This window comes from Nasonia vitripennis, chromosome 1, assembly GCF_009193385.2.
Source record: "Nasonia vitripennis strain AsymCx chromosome 1, Nvit_psr_1.1, whole genome shotgun sequence".
NCBI classification, from domain to species: Eukaryota; Metazoa; Arthropoda; class Insecta; order Hymenoptera; family Pteromalidae; genus Nasonia; species Nasonia vitripennis.
Genome location: NC_045757.1, coordinates 12785461 through 12805907, shown reverse-complemented (window position 1 = coordinate 12805907; position 20447 = coordinate 12785461). Strand labels below are relative to the sequence as shown.

The 20447-nt window shown below is 38.1% G+C and overlaps 5 protein-coding genes across 18 annotated transcripts in view; 2 read left to right on the top strand and 3 right to left on the bottom strand.

Moving 5' to 3' along the window:
• Positions 1-908, top strand: part of Gr3 (gustatory receptor 3) — a 20317-nt gene extending 19409 nt beyond the window's left edge. Inside the window, exons 7-9 of one of the 2 annotated variants that reach the window (XM_031921993.1) lie at positions 72-230; positions 290-468; positions 549-908. In XM_031921993.1, coding sequence (XP_031777853.1) covers positions 72-230; positions 290-442 — 312 coding nt within the window. In that variant the 3' untranslated portion in view covers positions 443-468; positions 549-908. The remainder of the gene's footprint in view (positions 1-71; positions 231-289; positions 469-548) is intronic. The other variant, NM_001170915.1, reaches the window with a different exon arrangement.
• Positions 505-10333, bottom strand: LOC100116110 (myotubularin-related protein 4). Of its 5 annotated transcripts, none has more exons than XM_031924273.2 (16): positions 10176-10333; positions 7128-7200; positions 6288-6601; positions 5727-5913; positions 5461-5639; positions 5188-5389; positions 4657-4847; positions 4171-4366; positions 3902-4087; positions 3647-3811; positions 3323-3573; positions 3016-3249; positions 2655-2937; positions 2472-2573; positions 2192-2376; positions 505-2103 (listed from the first exon to the last, which is right to left on the bottom strand). In XM_031924273.2, the coding sequence occupies exons 3-16, from the start codon at positions 6593-6595 to the stop codon at positions 1740-1742; spliced, it is 3033 nt and encodes a 1010-aa protein (XP_031780133.1). In that variant the 5' UTR covers positions 6596-6601; positions 7128-7200; positions 10176-10333; the 3' UTR covers positions 505-1739. The 5 variants fall into 5 exon arrangements, with proteins under 5 accessions (XP_031780133.1, XP_031780136.1, XP_001600658.1 ...); XM_031924276.2 differs by having other exon boundaries at positions 505-2046; positions 9286-10253; XM_001600608.6 differs by having other exon boundaries at positions 9286-10252.
• On the top strand, positions 7687-20447 carry LOC100116214 (calcyphosin-like protein). Of its 9 annotated transcripts, XM_032602314.1 has the most exons (7): positions 16136-16303; positions 16669-16740; positions 17055-17235; positions 17795-17948; positions 19440-19617; positions 19711-19920; positions 19994-20447. In XM_032602314.1, the coding sequence occupies exons 4-7, from the start codon at positions 17797-17799 to the stop codon at positions 20093-20095; spliced, it is 642 nt and encodes a 213-aa protein (XP_032458205.1). In that variant the 5' UTR covers positions 16136-16303; positions 16669-16740; positions 17055-17235; positions 17795-17796; the 3' UTR covers positions 20096-20447. The 9 variants fall into 9 exon arrangements, with proteins under 9 accessions (XP_031780195.1, XP_032458207.1, XP_008208881.1 ...); XM_008210659.4 differs by lacking the exon at positions 17055-17235 and having other exon boundaries at positions 16124-16303; positions 17808-17948; XM_032602315.1 differs by lacking the exon at positions 16669-16740.
• LOC100116148 (protein OPI10 homolog) lies at positions 10648-12544 on the bottom strand. The gene is made up of 3 exons (XM_001600642.5): positions 12221-12544; positions 11751-11880; positions 10648-11666 (listed from the first exon to the last, which is right to left on the bottom strand). Exons 1-3 carry the CDS (start codon positions 12257-12259, stop codon positions 11230-11232), a joined length of 606 nt encoding a protein of 201 aa, XP_001600692.1. The 5' UTR covers positions 12260-12544; the 3' UTR covers positions 10648-11229.
• Positions 12665-14176, bottom strand: LOC100116178 (protein arginine methyltransferase NDUFAF7, mitochondrial). Its single transcript, XM_001600671.6, has one exon. It carries the CDS (start codon positions 14080-14082, stop codon positions 12760-12762), a length of 1323 nt encoding a protein of 440 aa, XP_001600721.1. The 5' UTR covers positions 14083-14176; the 3' UTR covers positions 12665-12759.

The window sequence follows — 20447 nt, the reverse complement described above, 5'->3', positions numbered from 1 at the left end:
GAAAGAAAAACGTATCGAGCGAAACATCATTTTCGTTTTATTTCTTACGGAAACGACAACTCTTGGAAAAGGCGAGAATGACGGGCGCACTGGTCAGTCAAGCGCTAGCTACGAAATGGAATCCCGAGGCCACGAAACAGTTAGAGATATTTTCCATTCAGCTGTTACAAAGGCCAATAGAGTTTACAGCCTGTGGTCTGTTTTACTTAGACAGGGGTCTAGTCACTTCGGTAATGAAATTTGAAACCTTAAGATTTGCAATGTGTAATAAGCACTCTACTTGTTTTAGATCGTGGGCTCGGTCACCACCTATCTCGTGATACTCGTACAATTTCAAAATGCCGATGACACCAAAGGAACTAAACACCTGCTGCAGAATGCCACGGAGTTATTAAGGAATGCATCATCTTTCAAAAATTTCAGTTCACTAAAAAATTTGTAAAAATGATTAAGCACATGACTGAAGAGGTATAAATTGTAAATAAGATGCAACTCACGAAAGCCTTTTTACTGTAAATAAACGGTTTTATTTTTTATTCATTTCACAGATGCGCACGTGCAATCGCTATCTGAGAACTACGCGGTTAACGTCTAAATACAGTAAAGAACGCGAAAATACTTTGACTCTTTTTGCCTTCGATTTTCTTTGTGATTTATTGTATATGTACATTTCGCAATCTCCTAATGCATTATCAGGTGTCGTCCAATATACTTGTATTTTGCTCTTTCAATCTTCCAAGTATAAAATTGTTATGGTTGCTTTTTCTTATTTTTGCTTTTATTTATTCTTTTTGTAGTTAAAATTGGCACTCGACGAGCAGTACACATCAGTTTTATTCGTCGAACAACAAGCCCATGCGTTTCCGCTCGCTCGAGTACCAAAACATTTTCGAGATAAGAGCGCCCGGTCGTTGCAAAGAGAGGAATTCTTATTACTACTCAAGAGCACGAAATAACAATAAAAACACCAGAACACACTAGTGAACTAATCCCTTTTTATACGAAGACGGTATGCGCGAATATAAATATATTTACACAAAATTTAATTGCAACCATAATTGAACTATTTCTTTTTTTGTTGTTTTTAAAATCGGCCAACAATCAGTAATTAAAACTTTTTATTTGTTCGACGTCTAAAATTAAACATCTCTCACAGCCAGCCTAAAACATACCCTCACTCGAATCAAACGCCAAAAATCTAAAGTAAAACAATTTTTTCATATTTCAGTTCTTCCTCTCATTCTCATTCTAAACTTAATTTTTTTACATTAAATAAGAAATAAGACTTTATACCTTTAATAATTTGCTTGCTTCCCTATGGGACTCATGCAGTCTCACACCCTCTCACTATCAGCCTCGCGTACAGATACATTCCACCGCGTATACTCAAGTATACCGGTTAAGTATAAATGACGAATCGAGAAATAAATATTAACTTGCGCCACATCGTGCCTACCGCGTGATTGTTATTATTCTTTTAAATCCATATTGTAATTATTTTTAGTTTTTTGTTTTAAATCTTTCTTTTTAACGTATAGACATTATGTACGATACAAATTATGTATAAATTCGACAAAAATCGACATCGTTACAGCTCTCTTATAGCATCCGCGCGCTTGACTCTAGTCAAGTACATACGATGCAGAATTGCAGATTTGTAATCACTCTTTTCCGTTTCCATTATGTTCCTGAGAAAGGCTCCTCCCAACGTGCCAGAAACGACCGCTGAGCGCCGGCGCTCAGTTTGCGCTGCTCGCCTCAACAATTGGCGGTTGTTGACTTTGCTTTTGTTGGACAATTTGGAACGGCGACTCGCAGCAGTCATCCTTACCAAGACTCGAGGGAGTAACGGGCTTGCTAGCTGATCGGTGACATGCGACGCCAGAAGTCGGGAAGTTAGCCATTGGTGGCGGTGGCGGTGGGACCGACTCGATCTCGTTTTCAATCTTGCTCTGGTGGCGACTGGCGCATTGACACGGACTTGTATGATGGTGTAGGCGCGAGAAACATTCACTGCACACACGAACGGGATTGTAGAGCTGCTCGCTGGGCAGGGGCGTCGAGTTTTCCGAACAGTCAGCGCAAAATATTTTACCGCAGCATCTGCGATATAGAGCGGCAGTGTTTTTAATAGTAGAAAGCTAACTCTAAGAAATTAAGAAGCTGTTTTGTAATTGATGATGAAAGCTACCTGCAGTGGTGTTTGCGTCTCCCAAGCCAAAATTCCGTATCACATCCCATGCATCGATTGACAGCGTGGTCGGGAACCCATAGCGTAGGAGCTGGCCCGGGTTCGTCTAAAGCTTCCCAAGACATGTCAGAAGGTAACGATTCTCCGTGATCTGCGGTGCTTCCTACAGAGTCGGGTAACGAGCCCTGCAATCGGAAAATATTTATAAGCTATGTACGTATGTATATGTGCGTGTGTGTGTGTGTGTGTGTGTGTATATATAAAAGTAATCCATTCTTACAATCTCATCAACTCGATCTGTATCTGTGTCATGATTGCAAACTTTTTTGATTAATGCCATTCTAGTTGTGTGCAATTCTTTCCGCAGTGCTTCTTCTTTGAGCTTAAAACGCGCAAACAAAACCAATTGTAATTAGATAACAGAGCAATATTTTAATTAGAAGCTGAAAGTTTTGAGCAATACCTTATTTTCGACGATAATCTGTTGAACTCTCATCTGCACGTCGCAATGAATGACTGGAAGGCCATCGACGTCGTCGAGTCGATCGAAATTATCAATCATAATGTCTTGGTGGATCGGTGACGCCGGGCAAATACTACTCGGTGTTCGCGACGGTAGAGGCACACTTGTCTCGCTGACATCGCTGCCCTCGTTATTCTGATTGCAGTTGCATGTAGGACGGTTGACAGTTCCTGTGTCGACCCATCGAGAAACTGGTTCTTGTACGTGATTCGCAGCTTGTATTCTAAATTTTGTGATAACGGAATAATTAATACTCTATTCAATATATTTTTCAAGCTAAATAAAACATAAATTAACTAACGTGTTTTTTTCGGTATTATCTTTGGCGATAATTAAATCGCCGTTGGGTATTATTGTGTCGGTAGAGCTGTCTACAGAAGTGTTTACTGGCGCTTCATTTGACGCACTCTCCCCATTCGGCAAATTCTTCCTATCTTCAGTCTCTTTAGAATTTTCACTAACCGCTTGAGTTTTATCACTATCGTTATTAGTTACTTTTTCTGGCTCGTTTTCTAAATTTATAGATTCAAATTTCCTGAAAAAATTAATGAATCAGAATATAATTTCATATTATCTAACAAAAGTGTAGGTGTATTTTGATGTCTTACTTTTCGATCGAAATACTTGGATCGCTTAACCTGCGATGCAGATGAGCCGTGTGATCTTGTGCTAGGATAAGATCTCCGTAAGAACGAGTTTTTGTCATCTGTTTCTGTGGCTCTTCATTATCACCAGTTTCAATGTCGATCATCGATACTCGTGGTTTAATATCACTGATACCTATAGGTGTCTCAACAGTTCCTAAGTAGACTGCAGACCAAAGTTTAAGATCTCGTACATTGCAACTAGGCCATAATACCTGTTGAGGAGACATTGTAAAGTCTATTTCTGTTGTTCGTGTTAAGCAAAACGATAACTTATACTATACGCACTTGATTTTTCGAAGGGGAATACAAATGATTAACGAAGGATGTAGAATTTAAAAAGCGCCAAACGGAAAAGGTACGATCTCGTATCCTTAATTGTAGCCTTTCCTGTCTAGTATTGCACAAAAATGTGCCAAATAATTGAGAATAAGTATGTTGAGCTAATTTCACCTGAAAACAGAATGAATTATTCGTAATTTGAACACTCTGCTACGGTAACTTCAGTTGAGCAGCTATCATAGAGTTTCCAGTAATACTTACAAGGTATGCAGATGACATCTGGAAGCTGCACTTAAATTGTCTAATTAATTGATGTACACAGTCTAGCCATTGCAAAAATACGGGGCATCTTTCATTAGGATCTTCGCATCCTACAGTCTGTCCACATCGATCGGCGAACTTATGCCCAAAATCAAGCCATTCCCTTTCGCATAAAACTTGAAAACCCTACGTAAAAAGAAACCATTTTTTATATTGCATTAAACTTATCAAACTTGTTTTATTCGTTTTTATTATAAAATAAAGCCAACCTCCATTGTTCGATAATACGGATCGAGTAGGATTTGGGCAAGTGCGACAATCTGAGGCGTTCTGTCCCAGCCATCGCTGCAATGTACTAATACTGGCCTCCCATCTCTTTCGATCGCTGAAGCAACTGTGACAGCTGCTCTCAACAAGCCCGACATGTGCTGCAACCATCTTGTTCCCTCCAACAAGCTCAGCCAGCTGTGACATTGAGCAAAAATGCGTTTATAAAAAAAATTTCAAAGAATCCTTTTAGATTTGAACCACGCGCGTGGATAAAGTACCCCAAAAAACAGCTGTTAATGGCTTATTAAAAAATACTAAAAAATCAAATAAAAATTATTGAACCATATAGAATGTCACTTCCGAGTTGTGACAAGAATAGCCGACTAGATCCACCTCGCCATCGTTTTAGATCAATTGACCGAGGGTGAAGCGCAAAATTATAAGAAAGATCAAGTTACAATGCTTTGTAAAGCTATTTTACTTACTTGTTCTGATCGGCGTCGGAGGCACAGAGCTGTCGCACCGCGTGGAAACTCTTTCTGATCGAGTGGATGTTGGGAAGATTCATGAATTGTATTTCGCAGTTTGGGTAATACTCGGGACATTCGCAACCGCCTCCGCGCGCTCGATTCGCTACCGCCGTTGTGTAGGATCTGGCATCGACGATGAGGACTTTCTATATACAGACAAAAAATATTTGACGTTATTAAACGGATAACAAGAATTAATGAAATGTTCCTCAAAAAGTTGGGTTCCGTTATAGTATATTACGATACATGTGACTTAAACGTCCCATTATTACACGGCGTGTAATAATGGGTCGATTTGAGTCACAAGTATCGTATACTATTTTAGAGCATCTGCCTGCCCTAAGTCGTTATGTCACAACTATCAGTGACATAAACAGTCCTGTACTGCACCGTGCGGTTAGCGTCCGAGCGTAGCGAGGTTGCTCTTAAGGTCAGGGATAGGCGTGACTTAAACGCAGACTTAGGTCACGCAGTGCTATAAAGTACCTTTGTAGTTACTGGTGAGATGGGCTCGTCACCAGGGTCGGAATAACTGACCGGCGAGTCGATCATGGTAGATTCGCCTCTGTCGTAGGAACATGCATCCGATAAAGCTTTCAGAAGATCTTCATCTTCAGGCTTTCGCCACCCTAACCAGCCAACTTCCGGTTGACTACTGCGAGCTATCACAGCTCCATTAGTGACGTGCCTGGAAAGTTAAAGTTTTATTGACAAGATGCCCCACGCGAACTGGCGGAGCGAGGGTGAGAATTACTTTACCTCCAGACAATCGCAGGAATTCGCCGGGAACTCCTAAACTTGGCGACAGCCTCGAGAGTCACGTCTGAAATGCACGCAGGAACGAGAAGCTGAGGGGGGTAAGATGGGCACATTTGGTAATCTTTGTTTATCTGACTAATACGCCAACTCCCGTGCAAATTGAACTTTAGCCGTTCGACCTGAAATATTGTGAAAAAACATTGCATTTTAAATAATTGATTGAATGCGTTCCTACAATGTCAGTTTATGTCTAAATACACGCGTACTTCTGAATTGAAAGTTGTGAGGTAAGAATCGCAATCTTTTCCTAGTCGTGGAATATCTTTGCCTTCTTCCATTGACCAGGCATAGTATGCAAAGGCAAACATATCTTCGATGCTTCTCCTCGGGAAGGTGACTTTGTGGAGTCGCTTGAACCATTCTAAGCAGTGCTCGTTGGTGGAAAAAGCGCAACTGAAATATAAAAGTAAAATTAAGAAAATTTTATTTTAGAGAAAAATTAACGCATTCACGAATTTCAAGCGAAACAAGAAGCTACTTTGTTAAAGAAAGAAGATATAAGCTATCAACTGTAATTAATTGACTGATTAAAGTCACGGAGAAAAGATAAACAATGATGAATTGTCAAAATGTTTTCATAAATTTTTGCTTGATAGCGCTTATTCTTCGTTACCGGGTCGTTGATCATTTCGATTTTCACGAGAAATTTCAATTAATGGGAACGTTGTTTCACTTTTTGTAGCAGTACTGATGCGTGGATTAGATAAAACTTATTACTGTGCAGTTATTTTCAAACTACATAGGATACAATAGGAGATTATGCAAACCTTATTGAACGAGCATCTTTGCAGCCAATGTGCAGGTAAAAGATCTCCTTTACTTCCAGATGCTCAATTAGACCCAGCGGTACATTATAGCATTCTTGACCAAGTTGTAAGTACAGCCTATAGTTTGACAGCGCCAGTACTCCATCCGATGTACGTCCCAGAGCAACAATGTATTCTCCACTCAAGAGCACAAATGGTACTGTGAGATTTGAATCCTCACAATCAAAGTGTGCAGGCTTTGGAAACAGTTCAGAAGCACGCAGATGGCAAATGGATTGCAGGCTTGTTGGTTCCTCAGAGCTTTCCATCTCAGTCTAATTATAAAAAAAGTTAAGCTATATAGTACTTAGTAAATTAATCTTATAATTTTTATACATGAATAAATGATATGCTAAGTGTTGAAATAATTTAATGTTCACAGTGTTACAATTGGCTTTTCCGTTCAATTTTCAATAGTAACAAATTTGTTATAAATAGATCTGTTTACTTCAATAACAAAGTTCATAGGGGATATTCGCATTAAGATAGTTTCTTATCACTATGTTACTTGACTACTTTCATCGGACCAGAAGCATGTAAAAATCCGATTAAAAGACAATCCTACATTAATATAGTTAAGACTTGACTCCCTAGGAGACAGCAATAAAAATATTGCATGAAATACAATTCCCATATCTCGGGCCTGATAACATTGCTCACGTTTACTGTATGCATGTAGCAAAGTAAGCACTTTGCTCTTTATACTTATGAAGATGATTCAGAGTCTATGCAAGACAGACAGTTGTGGCGATGGAGAAAGTGCAATATTTATGTTGATAAATAAACACAGACGTGACTCACCTCTTGAACGTAGTGACTTTGCTACAGCCCTAGACTCCGAGGGTCTGGGAAAATCTCTCCAAAATTTTGAATCCTACAACAGACAAGCAAGAATAAATCATGAATTTTTGCAAATAAATAACCAGCACAACAATCAGTCAATTCAGCTAAAGGACGTTTTTGTATTAGAACAACTGTAGACAAGCCTCTATTCAGATGCCAAGGCTACGCTCGATTGGCACTTTCTAATTTCCAGAGAACTGTGACTAAACAAACACTGCTACAACAGAATCTCCAGTATAAAGCAAAGACGCTAAAGTTTGACAACATTCATAATAACCCAACCGAAATCGTTGTAATAAGCGGCAAACACTCAATCACCGATATACCCTCAGCTGATCATTAATTTCGGAGTCACCGCTGCACAGGAGAGAGTCTAAATAAATAAATAAAACCCGACCGTTCACTTCTTTTTTACATATTCTAAAAAAAGCCCGAGACATTCCTCGAATTCGCTTATAAATAACGACCGGTCGCAAATAAAAATACTCCAAAGAAAGAATCAGTCTAACGATAGATATATATACACCTGTCAATGCCACAAAGAACAAGTCGTAGTACCCTTAGCCGATTATGCAATTCGCCAAAAGCGTCTCGTTCGCGCTACTGGACATTTTCCGAGAGAGTCCTTGCTCGCGTTGCGAAAATCGTATATCGCCAAGTATACACGTAAGTATAAGTATATACCTACACAGACTACGAGAGAGAGAGAGAGAGAGAGAGAGAGAGAGAGAGAGAGAGAGAGAGAGAGAGAGAGAGAGAGAGAAACAGCGAGGGACGTAAGCGAAGGATATCCAAGACTGTCATGATATATATGTATACGCGCGGCTGGTGCCCTAAATTCGCGCTCTCGCGGAATTCCGTCGCAAAAAGCGAGCAGTAGGACGATTTTCCATCGGCGCACAGTCGTGCAGAAAAGGCGCGAAGGAAGGAAACGCCGAAATCCATGGCTCTTTCGCAACCTAAATTTTATCCGCCTCACGCCCAGAGAGACCCATTTACTGCGAAGAGCACAACAACAACACTCGTAAAAGAGATACGTATGTAAACATTGGCGCACTAATCAGAGCAACGCGCAAAACAGCGCAGCCAATTAAAAAGAAAAAAGAAAAAGAAGTCTCTCTAGGAGAAATCCGCCAAGAGCGTGCAGTGCGCGGATCAAGCGTGTATATACTGGGTGTACATACATATACGAGGCACCGCGAGTCATAATCAGTTTTCTAATTACATCACCGTGCGTATTAGGTGTATACTTCGAAACTTTGCCACATTACCGAAGCAGCAGCATCAGCTCTCTTTCCCAATTGTTTATTTTCTCCGAGAAGTTAGACCAGGTAGTTAAAAGAAAGAGATTAAATCGAAACGATCGAACGACCGGGACGTTTTTTGCGCGGTGATAGCCAGAGAGGAAAGAATATATAACGACGCTCTCTCGCGAGCGACGGTCTATATTTAGACGCGCGCACAAAAGATGCAGCGAGAAAAAAAGAAAGAGTCGTCCTTTCAATTAACGATTTTCAAAACGCTATTGCCCTTTCCTCTCGCGATTGCATCACCACACTGTACCTATACAGGAGGTGAACTTAACTTCATGTACGCACTTGTATGTATTATCGTTACATCGCAGAGGCGAAAGAAGACGCCGTGGAATGAATCGATGATTTTTCATGGGTGTCGTGCGGGAAAGGGCGAATTAACAACAGCCGTGATTCGCGAGAGCGGTCGGAAAATCTGCAATTCAAAATGGAGCGTCGTCGCGACCGGGGCGAAAATCAATGAATTTTCACCGCCATAGCTGCTTTATACACTCGCTGCTCCGAAGTATAAACTCTATCTGTATCACACACTCCGTCACGTTTGCACCCGCGTGTGCGAAAAGAGAGCTCTCGCATCGGATAGATATCACGAGACGACAGTCCAGCCATTTGCGGAGGCACGACTTTCCGCCGCGATGTCTTATCGAGAGTCGGCGGCGCAAAAATTTCCCTGCGTCATGCTCCTCGTACACACACGCACGCACATCGTATTATATATACGGATACGAAAACTCGCGGAGAGGCCAGGACGAAGAATCTTTTCTCTCCGCTCACGCGTCGCAACGAGACACACGCGTACTCACCTAGTGCATGTACGACGAAGCCTCTTTCTCGGCTCGCGGCCGAGGAAGGAAGAAGTATCTCCCCGCAGCCTCGACGTTGTGCTGTTCCGCTGCGGCCTCGGCTCTGTTTATAATACCAACGCACTGTCTCGGCTCTCCGTTCCGCGCGCACGACACTGATATGTTATATGCGTTATTGTGTACACACAGTGACACGGTCTATACTCGCTGCTCAGCGGAAAGCACTACGGGAACATGTCTACCTGGACGTAGGCGTGTGCGGGTGGTCAGTTCTGCTCAGCCGAGATCTATAAAGCCGTGTGTACTGCACTGCACTGCTTTCCCACACCGAGTAGGTGTATACTTTTCTCTCTCTCTCTCTCTCTCTCTCTCTCTCTCTGACTCGCGCGCGCGCGCGCCCGCGAGCTATCGCCAGACGACGGACATTATGCCGTGCCTTTATCTCTCCTCTTCTCCTCGCGAACGCCCGCGTCTCTGTATAAACTATAAAGCGTAACTTCACAAAGCGTTGGCGGCTAATGGGATGCGAGCGAGCGCGAAAAAATGGCCCGCCAGATGACGATCTGCAGCCTCTTCCTTCCTACGTCCGAGAGACGCGACTACGGGCGACCGTTGTGTGTACTATGTACACACGACATATGTCACGTAGCCTCCGTCTGCTCGATGCTAGACCACACTGTGCTGATGTTCGCTATATACGCTATATCTTCTCTTCTCCCTTCCCTCCTCTTTTTCTCACTCTTGCGGTTCGCTGGGAACGAAAAAGACGCAAACACAATGATGACGATTGTAGGCTGCCTGATGGTCAACCTCCACTCTCCGCTATATGTTCAACCTTGCGTTGAGAGACTACGGCTTTGCTATACTTCTGAGTTCTGTCTATACTGTACTGTTGACGTTCTTGCGATCGTTCCGTTTGGTATTGTTTCTCTCCACTGTGCACTGCTCTGGCCTGACTGTATAGACTATAGTATACCTATTTTATTTCGGATGGATATAGCTAGTACACTCTGCAGAGGACAACTCTGTGCTGCACTAGTTGATAGTTGATACGAGGAAGAGCGAGATGGACTATATGGGAAAGCGCCGCTGCGTCGCGTAATGTCGGATAGGCCGCCGTGTAAACGAAGCGCGTCATGTCACGGAACTGTTCGCGAGGAGCATTTTTAGCTTTGACGCTGTCCGCTGAGGTTTTATGACCATCGAAAAGTCGCGTAAGAATTTGAATTGAACATTTTAGTGGTGACAAGAATAGAGGGATTTACCTATGGATGTTTCGGTAGAAAGACGCCTCACCTGAGCATATCTTTTACTACTGACTTTTTTACGCATTTTCATTATAAAAGTTTTAAAATACTATTCTGAGATTGATATAAATTTATTGAAAGTATGTCTTTGGCAAATGTAAGTTTTCATAGTCGAGTATTTACATGTCTTAACTCATGTAGCAGTATATATACTTTTGATTTATCAACGCGCTCACGATGAGGATAAATGTTTGAAATAATCACATTATAATATAATCCTGTATAAAATTAGTTTTTTAATATGAAATTATTAAAAATTCATGGACTAATTCAAATCACAAGTATTTAGATAATATTACATATTGTTTAAGTTTATGGCCATGTACATTACATGGCTAACAGCATTTGTCATAATGAAAGTGATTAATATTAGCGACACAGTGCATCATAATTATGTAGCTGATTGCTCTAATTTGCTTCAATTTTTCATTTTAGATACAGAGTCAGTACCTAAGTTTAGTTTAAAAATATCTTGAGCGTATCAAATTTGCTTTTCGTAAACAATAATTGACAGAATAATTAAATGCAAACACAAACAGGCCACTTGCTTTGTCTCGGTGCTGCATCAAGTACTTTTGTTGCTTAAACAAAGCAAAGAGTATGAATGCACAAGACGCCAAAGGTCCTCAAGCTTTGATCATGCCTTCCAAAAGTTTGGATTCTGAGCTAAACGTCTTTCAAATGTTTCATACCATCCTTGTATTGAGGACAATGGCACAAAATTTTCTGTAGGATTTGCTGTCATTTGTGCCTGAGTTACTGAGAAACTAGATACATAATTGAGGAAGCTAGTGATCATTTTCTGAGCAAAGTCTACAAATGAATTTGTTGCATTAGCAGTGGCCACAGCAGCTTGCTGCTCCAAAATACTAAGCGGTTCCACAGAAATGCCTATTTGAGCAACGTGGGAAATTGTTGTACTCGTGGCTCCAAAGATGCCCAAGTTATTGTTTTCAAATTCGTGGTTCTTCTTCAAGTTTGATATTTTAAATATAGCAGATGGTTTGTTGTTTGACACATATCCCAAAAATTGCCAGTTGGGTGGAGCATTAGGGTCAGGCCAGCTAAAATACACTAAAACATAGAAATTTAAATATCATTAGATTCTTAAAAATTATTAATTCACGTACTTCAAAGTAAAAAAATTACAAAACTCACCAGCACCACCCATTCCGTCTATGAAAGGAACTGTCCCAGTAAGAAAAACAACAACGTGGTTGATACTGTCGGCATCAGGAATTGTGATTAAAAACTTGTTCTCTCCAACGAGTTGAAAATCTGTTTGAACCTAAAAATTATAAAAATCATCAGCATATGGCGGAATAATATTTTTTAAAAGTAAAATAAATGATCTTACTCAACATGCAATATTTTTATAATGGTTAATGAATTTGTACAAAGATTCGTACCAAAATAGGAAGATGATTTCTTAACTAAAACGAATTTATTTTGTTTTAAATTTGTCTGCAAGCCGTTTATAGCGAGCTTCGAGAACATTTTCAATGTTTTGTGGAATATTCTAGATTTCAACAATCAGACGACGGCACCGCAGATTTGAAGCGCCGGTTGAACTCCCACAGTTTGTAGTATTCCTTCTTTAGATAATAAAAACAAACAAACAAACTCACCAGACGTCCAGAGACTATCAAGCCCAGCATTCCACTCATTATGAGTGATTTTAATTTTCGGCAGCTTCTTCGTAAGAAAATAAAACTCTAAAGATGCCCGCGCATAAAATAACGCGTGTTTATAAAGGCGACAAGACGACCATCGCCGTCGCGTGCAGTGTCGCCTTCGTTAACTTGTGCTGAACCGATAAATGCAGAACGACGCACACCGCACGATTCACGAGAGATTGATATGATGCGGAAGGGACGAGACGCGAAAAAAACGTGAAACGGCTCGTTGTACGCAAGCGCAAGGTAGACGCTTCGAGATCAAAAGGCGCGTCTGCAGTGTTATTTGTTTACGTCTGGATGTTAAAAGTGATTATAACATATCAACGGTCGGTAAAAAATGAATAGCGGCAATTTCAAATGTCAGATTAAATAACAGAAATTACGCAAGAAATAGTTGTTTTTTGTTGAGATTTTGTTTATTTGGTTTATATGTACAAGAGCAAATATAAATAATAATAATATACAAAATTTACATTAAGAATTTTCAGTTAGTCTTCCGATTTGTACTTTTCAAAACCATTGACTGGCAATTTTTTTAAGTAATCTTTCAGCACGTATGGAAACATTGAAACTACTTTGAAGCAAGTACCCATCTCATTAGGATTCATAATTTTATCATAGCCGGATTGCAACTGTTGTTTTTCTTCTTCAGTAGCATTTTTACATAAATTCATCAGGCGAATATCAATACCTGTATCTTTTAGAAACTCTCTCTGAGCCAGAGGACCATAACACAATAGCTTGTTGCTTTCTTTAGCTACTTTTTTAAGCAAGGCAAAATCAACATCAGCTGTTAAATCAGCTGTTCCTGGATCTTTCAATGGGTCACATTGTTTATGGTCACGAAATGCTCGAAAAGTGTCAGTTTTTTCACCGTTGTGGCCATAATCAACAAAAAGAGAGAACCCTCCATTCTGAGTTATTGCAGAAGATATGTACCGCATAATATTCATAGCTTCTGGACTGATTTCGACATGTTCTCTTTTATCACTTTTATCTAAAATTGAATCACAAGCATCCGTTTTGGCCAGGACATATCTAAATTTTGGTACTTTTTCACTATTTGGATCAACATCAACCAAAACTTCAAACCATCCATCCTTTGTTTTCTGAAATTTATGAATTGGTAATGCATCAAAAAATTCTTGAGCAATAAATACAGTAAACCCTTCTGGTAGATCAGCAATTGATTTGTACCAATAGATTTCTATCTTATCCTTAGTCTTTCCAAATTGATAAGATTTGTTGCTTGGTGCAGTTATTTCTTCGGAATTAACAGTAGAGCACAAATTTTCTTTTTGTATTTTAGCTAAAACAGGACTAACTTCTACGTAGTTTATAGCACTTATTCGATCAGTCCAACCTAATTGTCGAAAAACTCTAAGGATATCATGTGTCAAAGTACCTCTTCCAGGGCCTAGTTCTACAATTTGAAATGATTTATAGTGAATTTTGTTACACTCCGTTATAATCCACAAGCCGATCATTTCTCCGAATAGCTGGCTTACTTCAGGAGAAGTTATAAAATCTCCCTTTTGTCCAAAAACATCTTTAGTAGTATAATAACCTTTTGTTGGATGAGTTAGAACTGTTTTCATATAATTTGCAACTGATATTGGACCTGAGAGTTTGATTCTCGTATACAGATCTTTAGACAAGTCAGAGTTATTGTTGTTCAGATCTTGATGTTCTGATGCAGTTTGATTGAGCACTGGACATGATGTGGACGTGAACAGAAACTTTCTTAAATGGTAGTTCAGTGCCGAATTACAGGCTATTTTTTGGTGTACTTTTCTTGCAATACAATTCATTGTAAGTGATTATTTTACATATTTTTGTTGTCTAATGCGAATATCAACGAACGTGCCGTACCACGTGACGTCTGTTGTTCTGCATTTACGCTAGGTCGGAAGTTCGTACCTATATAAGGTTGGGCTAGGAAAAGTTCATTATATAATTCTCAAAATCATGATGTTCCCTCCCTGATGCAGTTTTTACATCCAAGGTAAAATTTTCTAAAATTAAAACTTGAACAAATATGGGTTAAGGTAAATAATATAATGCTACATATAATTAAGTATATTCGTGAAATTGGGTACTAATATTAATATAGGTAGAGTTATCGACCGATGGTATTCTATGAAATAGATATTTAAAGCGCCCCACTATTTTAATTTAAATTTAAATTTAAACTTTATACATCATCGCATAAATACGGCCTCAAGATATGAACAAATTTAATAATGTACGTATATATTGACTATGATGAAGGGAGAATGTACAATACCAATAAATACGGAAAAATTGTATATTATGAACTACTAATATATGTGAACTGTACACAAAAAAATGTGTGCAGTATAGTTGTTTATACGAGTACTTTATGCAGTAAACACCTCGTGATATGACTCAATTAGACTAATCCTAGCAATTTCCCTGAGGTAATAAAAATATAAATTAATGCGTGCACTTTAAAGTTCTAGATCACTTATTCAAAGACTATATAGCACTGCTATGTAAGTACACATCCACATATACGCGTCGACTATCGATTTAGCCGCCTTTAGTCAATATATATAAATATATATACATATAGTACGGCCTATTTTACTTCGCCAACTGGGAATTCAACGACAGTTGGAGCACAAATGTGTGCTTAACTCCTAAGCAAATAATCTTACAGCTCTTACTAATAATGTTTGTTCATTAGATCGAAGAGTTGACAACTTATTTAATATAAAAGTTCTCTCATTCCCTTTTGCCAATGAAAAAAAAAGAATATCATGAAAATAGGTACTTATGATCACTCTTCAAGTATATGATTATAAAGTAATCCACTTAGAGTTTCAGAATTATATGGTTCTAATAGAAGCGCGTATGGGTAACAGTCTTAGAGATTGCAAATTACACTTATTATACTTTGTACTCGCGTATATACTAAACAATTCAGTTTTGTGAAAGCTAAAATTTCTTATTGATTCGTTTTTTGTTTAATTCAGTAAATATATATTTAGGATCCATACAGATCCACGTTACGCGTTATCATTTCGATTTCAAGTTATCCATTTTCTGTTGATAATCGCGAGCGATATAAAACGTAAACAAAGAACTAAGGTATGGAATCTTGACACTAGCTTAGACTAGACAATCGTGTCATGGACAGAACCCTTGACCGTTTATACAAGACACGTGTCTTACCGGCGCTTACCTAAGGTATTAAATTTTGTAATATTCAGTCTCTCCTATAAGTGACATAGTTTGATTTATGCATCACCGTAAAACGCTGAAATAACGAATCACATTGATGAATTTTTGAAATTCTTCCAAATACAAGTAACCCAACTATGCGATGCTCATAATTACCTTAACTTTTTTGAAACTACAGCTTGAACTTTAAGAAGTAAAGTTTATTAGCGGTACCAAAAGCACATTTCAAAAGAACACCGTAGGTTTACTCTCTACAGTTTAGATCCCAGATAAAAGCTCCCTTCTCGCAACCATTGCAAAAATCTCTCGGAATACAGATAAAAATTTAATCGCCAGCAGACGTTAAGCCCTATACTTGTATAATCAAAACCAGCCGAGAAACCGGCATGTTGCAACTATCTTGAAAATACCACCCCGCGATCAATCATATATCTACCCTGCACAAAGGCGATGTTTTTTTCCTGGCGTCTATCGTACAGGCGTAAAACCGGCGACGATCGAGGTCTAAGTGCATTTGCAACTATACGCTACCTCGGTAGCCGCTGTTGTGTCTTGTCCGTTGTTATGGAGATGCAACGCGAGTTGAATTAGCATTAGCAAGTGAGGCTACCCGTTGTCTGCTTTGCGCGCATGCACAGGAGATCTTTATCGCCCCCGTCAGTTTGTCGCACACCCCCGCGACATTCGCTTCGCGGCTCCGTAGGTGCCCGGTGTCTTCTGTATACTTGCAGTGCAGCGAGTTCGATCGCCCAGCGGCGGCGGCAAATTACTTCCCGACAGAATCCTCGGAGACGTAGGGACCATTTTTCTCCGAAGGAAATTCCGGTGAGCTGGATACTTATCGGCAATCCATCGAATTTGACTCTTTGGCTCACTTTTGTTGGCCGTGATTTTACGCGATTGTCGTTGGATAATTGCACGATCGACTAGAAACATACTTTAATAAAAGTCATATTTAATGATCCTTTGGTAAAATGGAAATTGCGCACTGATCTATTCATTTTTAAATAAGCGCTTAACAAGTCTATGCAGCCTTGCACATTAAGTTTCAAAATGTTCTATCTACTTTAAAAGTGATTATTACTTTTTTGTATGACTCGTTTGACTGACACGTGCTTGCTTAGTGTGATTTCAAATAATAATAATGATTTCTAAATATAATAACAAATAAATTTTTTCTAATCATTTAGCTCAGGAAAAAACAAGAAATTGTTTTAGATTACTAAAAGAAGGGTATAGAGCCGATATCTTGGTCATTGAAGGTAATAGAATCGCGGTGCTTTTGATTTTCGCCAACATACCTCTGTCTGTCAACTTACTCATGTATTTTTCAAAATTCAGTCTTAAGTTACTTGTCGAGTGACTCACACAAGCGATAGAGTATCGTTCTTCAATCGTTCACTTTCATAATGAGCGCATAAACTGTTTTATAATCTAAAATCATCAAGCCACTGTAATAAATTCACAACAATTTTCTATGTTTTATGTGTGCATGGTTTACCTTCCATTTGATCGACGAAAAAAATTGAGGTTTGTATTTTATGTTCTTACATTAAACATAACGCGACCTTATCAGTTGGATCCAATATTGCAGAACGTATAGATCTGAAAATATTATTTCGGCTCATACACGTAGAAATATATTTTCAATTAATTTGCACTAACTAAAAATAATTGATCTTCAAAGCCCTAAAGTAGCATTAATATTGATTTTTATTAACTAAAAGCAAACTATAAGGCGTTCACATAAATTTGCTGTAAGTGTAGCACGTATGACTAATATAGATGTTATAAATTGAGTGTAGTTTTTGCGTCCTATATTTATTATAGAAATATTTATTTTAGAAATTCAGTGTAAAGTCCTATTTTCTCTGAGAACCTTCCGTTAATTTTTCAAACACACGACTCACGTTATAAATATTACATGTAGCTGTATAATAGCCAAATAACGTAAAACATATACTACAGCAAGGTATTTCTTATTCCTAATAAATTAAAGTATCCGTGACACGTGCTCAATAAACTCAATATTTCTGAAATGAAATTCCTGAAATGGAATAAAGAAGTACTATCTTTCGCAAAACTCATTTGCCCGCATGTTACACGAATGAGAGCCGTACGCGCGAGCGCGCATACTTATACTTGTATAGAAAGTAGGTGTGCGCCTCGGCGTGGGGATTCCCTCACTCGCTGAATCCAATCTCTCGTGCTACTTGTATCTCGGCATCCTTGTCCCGTGCACGCGAATCCGGCTTAGCAACGTCCTCCTCTTTCCTCCTTGTCACGTGACCACGCGAATGACGTAAGCTTTTCCAGGGATGTTCAACAGGCCGCAAAGTGCTACCACCAGACAGGAGATTGAGATGATCAATAAGGCCCAGCGGGCCGTGATCAACACAACGGATACCATGGAGAAACTGCGTCTGCTCTGCCTGGCCAGGGGTGCTCACGGCATCCTCGGCCTCGGCAGGTGAGTAATTATTTCATAGTTTTTGGTGGAAGTGCTTGCTTGTGTTTTAGAAAATTCACGTCGCAATTCTTGATGTAGCTGTATTGTATATAAAAAGCGAGTCTCATTGTTAGCTTTTCAAAATTCTTTTCCAATGCCCCATCGCTGAAAATTAATGTTTGAAAGCGAATTAACGCAATTCTTGAAACTATGTCGTAATATTGACTCATAGTTAATTAAACTAACTTTAATAGATATATTTTTTCATTAATTTCAATTTGGCTCAATGATTCATAACGTGCGTTCAATAAACGTTGGTTTTTTCATAAAAATTTCAAACGCACTTCATATTCAATTGAAAAATGAAATTACACTGCGCGATCCCTATCTCATTTTCGTTTACTTTATGAATCATCTGATATGCTAGTTATATCGCAGATAGCCACTTACAGATATTCTTCCATGATTCTCTTTCATATGATAAATATATAAGTCATTATTTTCGCAAATACTTTTGTTCTTATCTAATATTAAAATTGATTAAGTAATTGGATTACATGAGGATAGTTCGCGATTCATTGCTTTAAATTAGAATTGAATAGAATTTGTTATAAAGATCTTTGTATACTTTTCCAAGCACACAATTATACACTATGACGTTTCGTATAAATGTTCTATTCTCAGGGTGATCCTTGATGTATACATGTCTTGCAAGAATCTTTAGACCAACCAACTCAATATTTTACACGACCCAATGGCAAAGACATTCCCGTATCAAGTTCACAATCTTTGCACCAGAGAACTTGAGTGTTTGTTACGTTCTATATTCATTTAATGCGCCTTATGGACTGGATTTACATAACATAACTCTTTGTACAAACGAACTTTTTCTATTTCACCAAATGTAACGATGATTCTATGTAGCTCGCTGCATTACGACACTCCTACAAAGGAAAAAGCAATTATGTGATGTTGAAATTGCGACGCTCGTTTCGCGTGAGTTCTAAATTCATTCGATTGTATACGTCTGACAGATAGATATGGTACTTTGCTATGGTACAAGTAGGATTGTATATTTTCTTCTAATGAGGACTTTTATTTCTTGCCAGGAATAGTTAGATGCTTTGCATATGTTTTATATACAAAACATCTATATTTGAGGATATATTTATAATGATTTCGATATGAGAGCCTTATATAAAGAGCATTGACAGATTTATTTTTAGATTCTAGGCAAGCTTATTATATTATTTAACTGCAATAATTTTTTACTTGCACTACTGGTTCTAGTTTTTTTTTTTTTTTTTTTTTTTAACGTACGAGTATTGATTTATCTCAACCCACTAATCTGAATAAATGGTTAATAAGCTTTTGATTTTATTTTTGTTAGCATAGACAAACGAAAAAAGTAATTAAATCCTTAATCTAAAGAAAAATGATAAGATGGCTGCTAATTTTATATTATTTCGAATAAAAAAATAATATTAATGTATAATTTATAATTTAATACAGAGTATTTCGACGAATGGATGAAGATGGAAACAAGCAACTAAGTCAAGATGAACTGTCGGAGGGACTCAAGGAATGCGGGTTAGAACTTTCAGATGAAGAAATTACTGAAATGTTTAATAAGTTGGATGCTGATGGCAGTGGGGGCGTCAACATCGAAGAATTCATTGTTGCTGTCAGAGTCAGTAAACAAAATATTTACTCGATTCTTAATTTTGCTTAACAATCACGTATAGATGCATAATATACAATAAGTTTACTGTTTTTTGCATAGCCACCCATGAATGATAGCAGAAAAAAGATTGTAGAGTTGGCATTTCAAAAGTTGGATAAAACCGGCGATGGTGAAATTAATATTGATGATTTAAAAGGCGTTTATAATGTAAAATGTCATCCTCGTTACATCAGTGGCGAAGAGAGCGAAGAGAGTATAATGAATAAATTCCTTGCAAATTTTGAACAAAATGCAACAAAAGATGGAATTGTAAGTTATAGCAATTTTATGATTTTTTTACTTAGCCATAAGTAAATAATATAAGTTTGTGCAATTATTCTAGGTAACTTTTGACGAATTTATAAACTATTACAGCGCTATTAGTGCAAGTATCGATAATGATGCCTACTTCGATTTGATGATGCGCAATGCCTACAAATTATAAGAACATTTTTTAAGATTGAACAAGAATACATATAGCACAGTTTCTGAATCATGCAAAAGAATTTTTTTAACGTTTGTAAGTACATACATAGGTATGAAACAGAAGTGTACAAGAAAAATAATTCAAATATAGAAAAATGGATATAGTTGAGCATTAAAATTAAATGATGGATTATTAAAATAATTAATTAAGTAAGACACTATGCTCTTTTGAGTTATAATATTATTAAAAGATTGCTTGCTTCTACAAAGTATCTGAACATTCCATAATTCTGTGTAAAAGAGGTTTAATAATTCAAATTATATTCTTTAGTTTTGTTATGTTATAATAAATAAAATACTCAAAATTCACA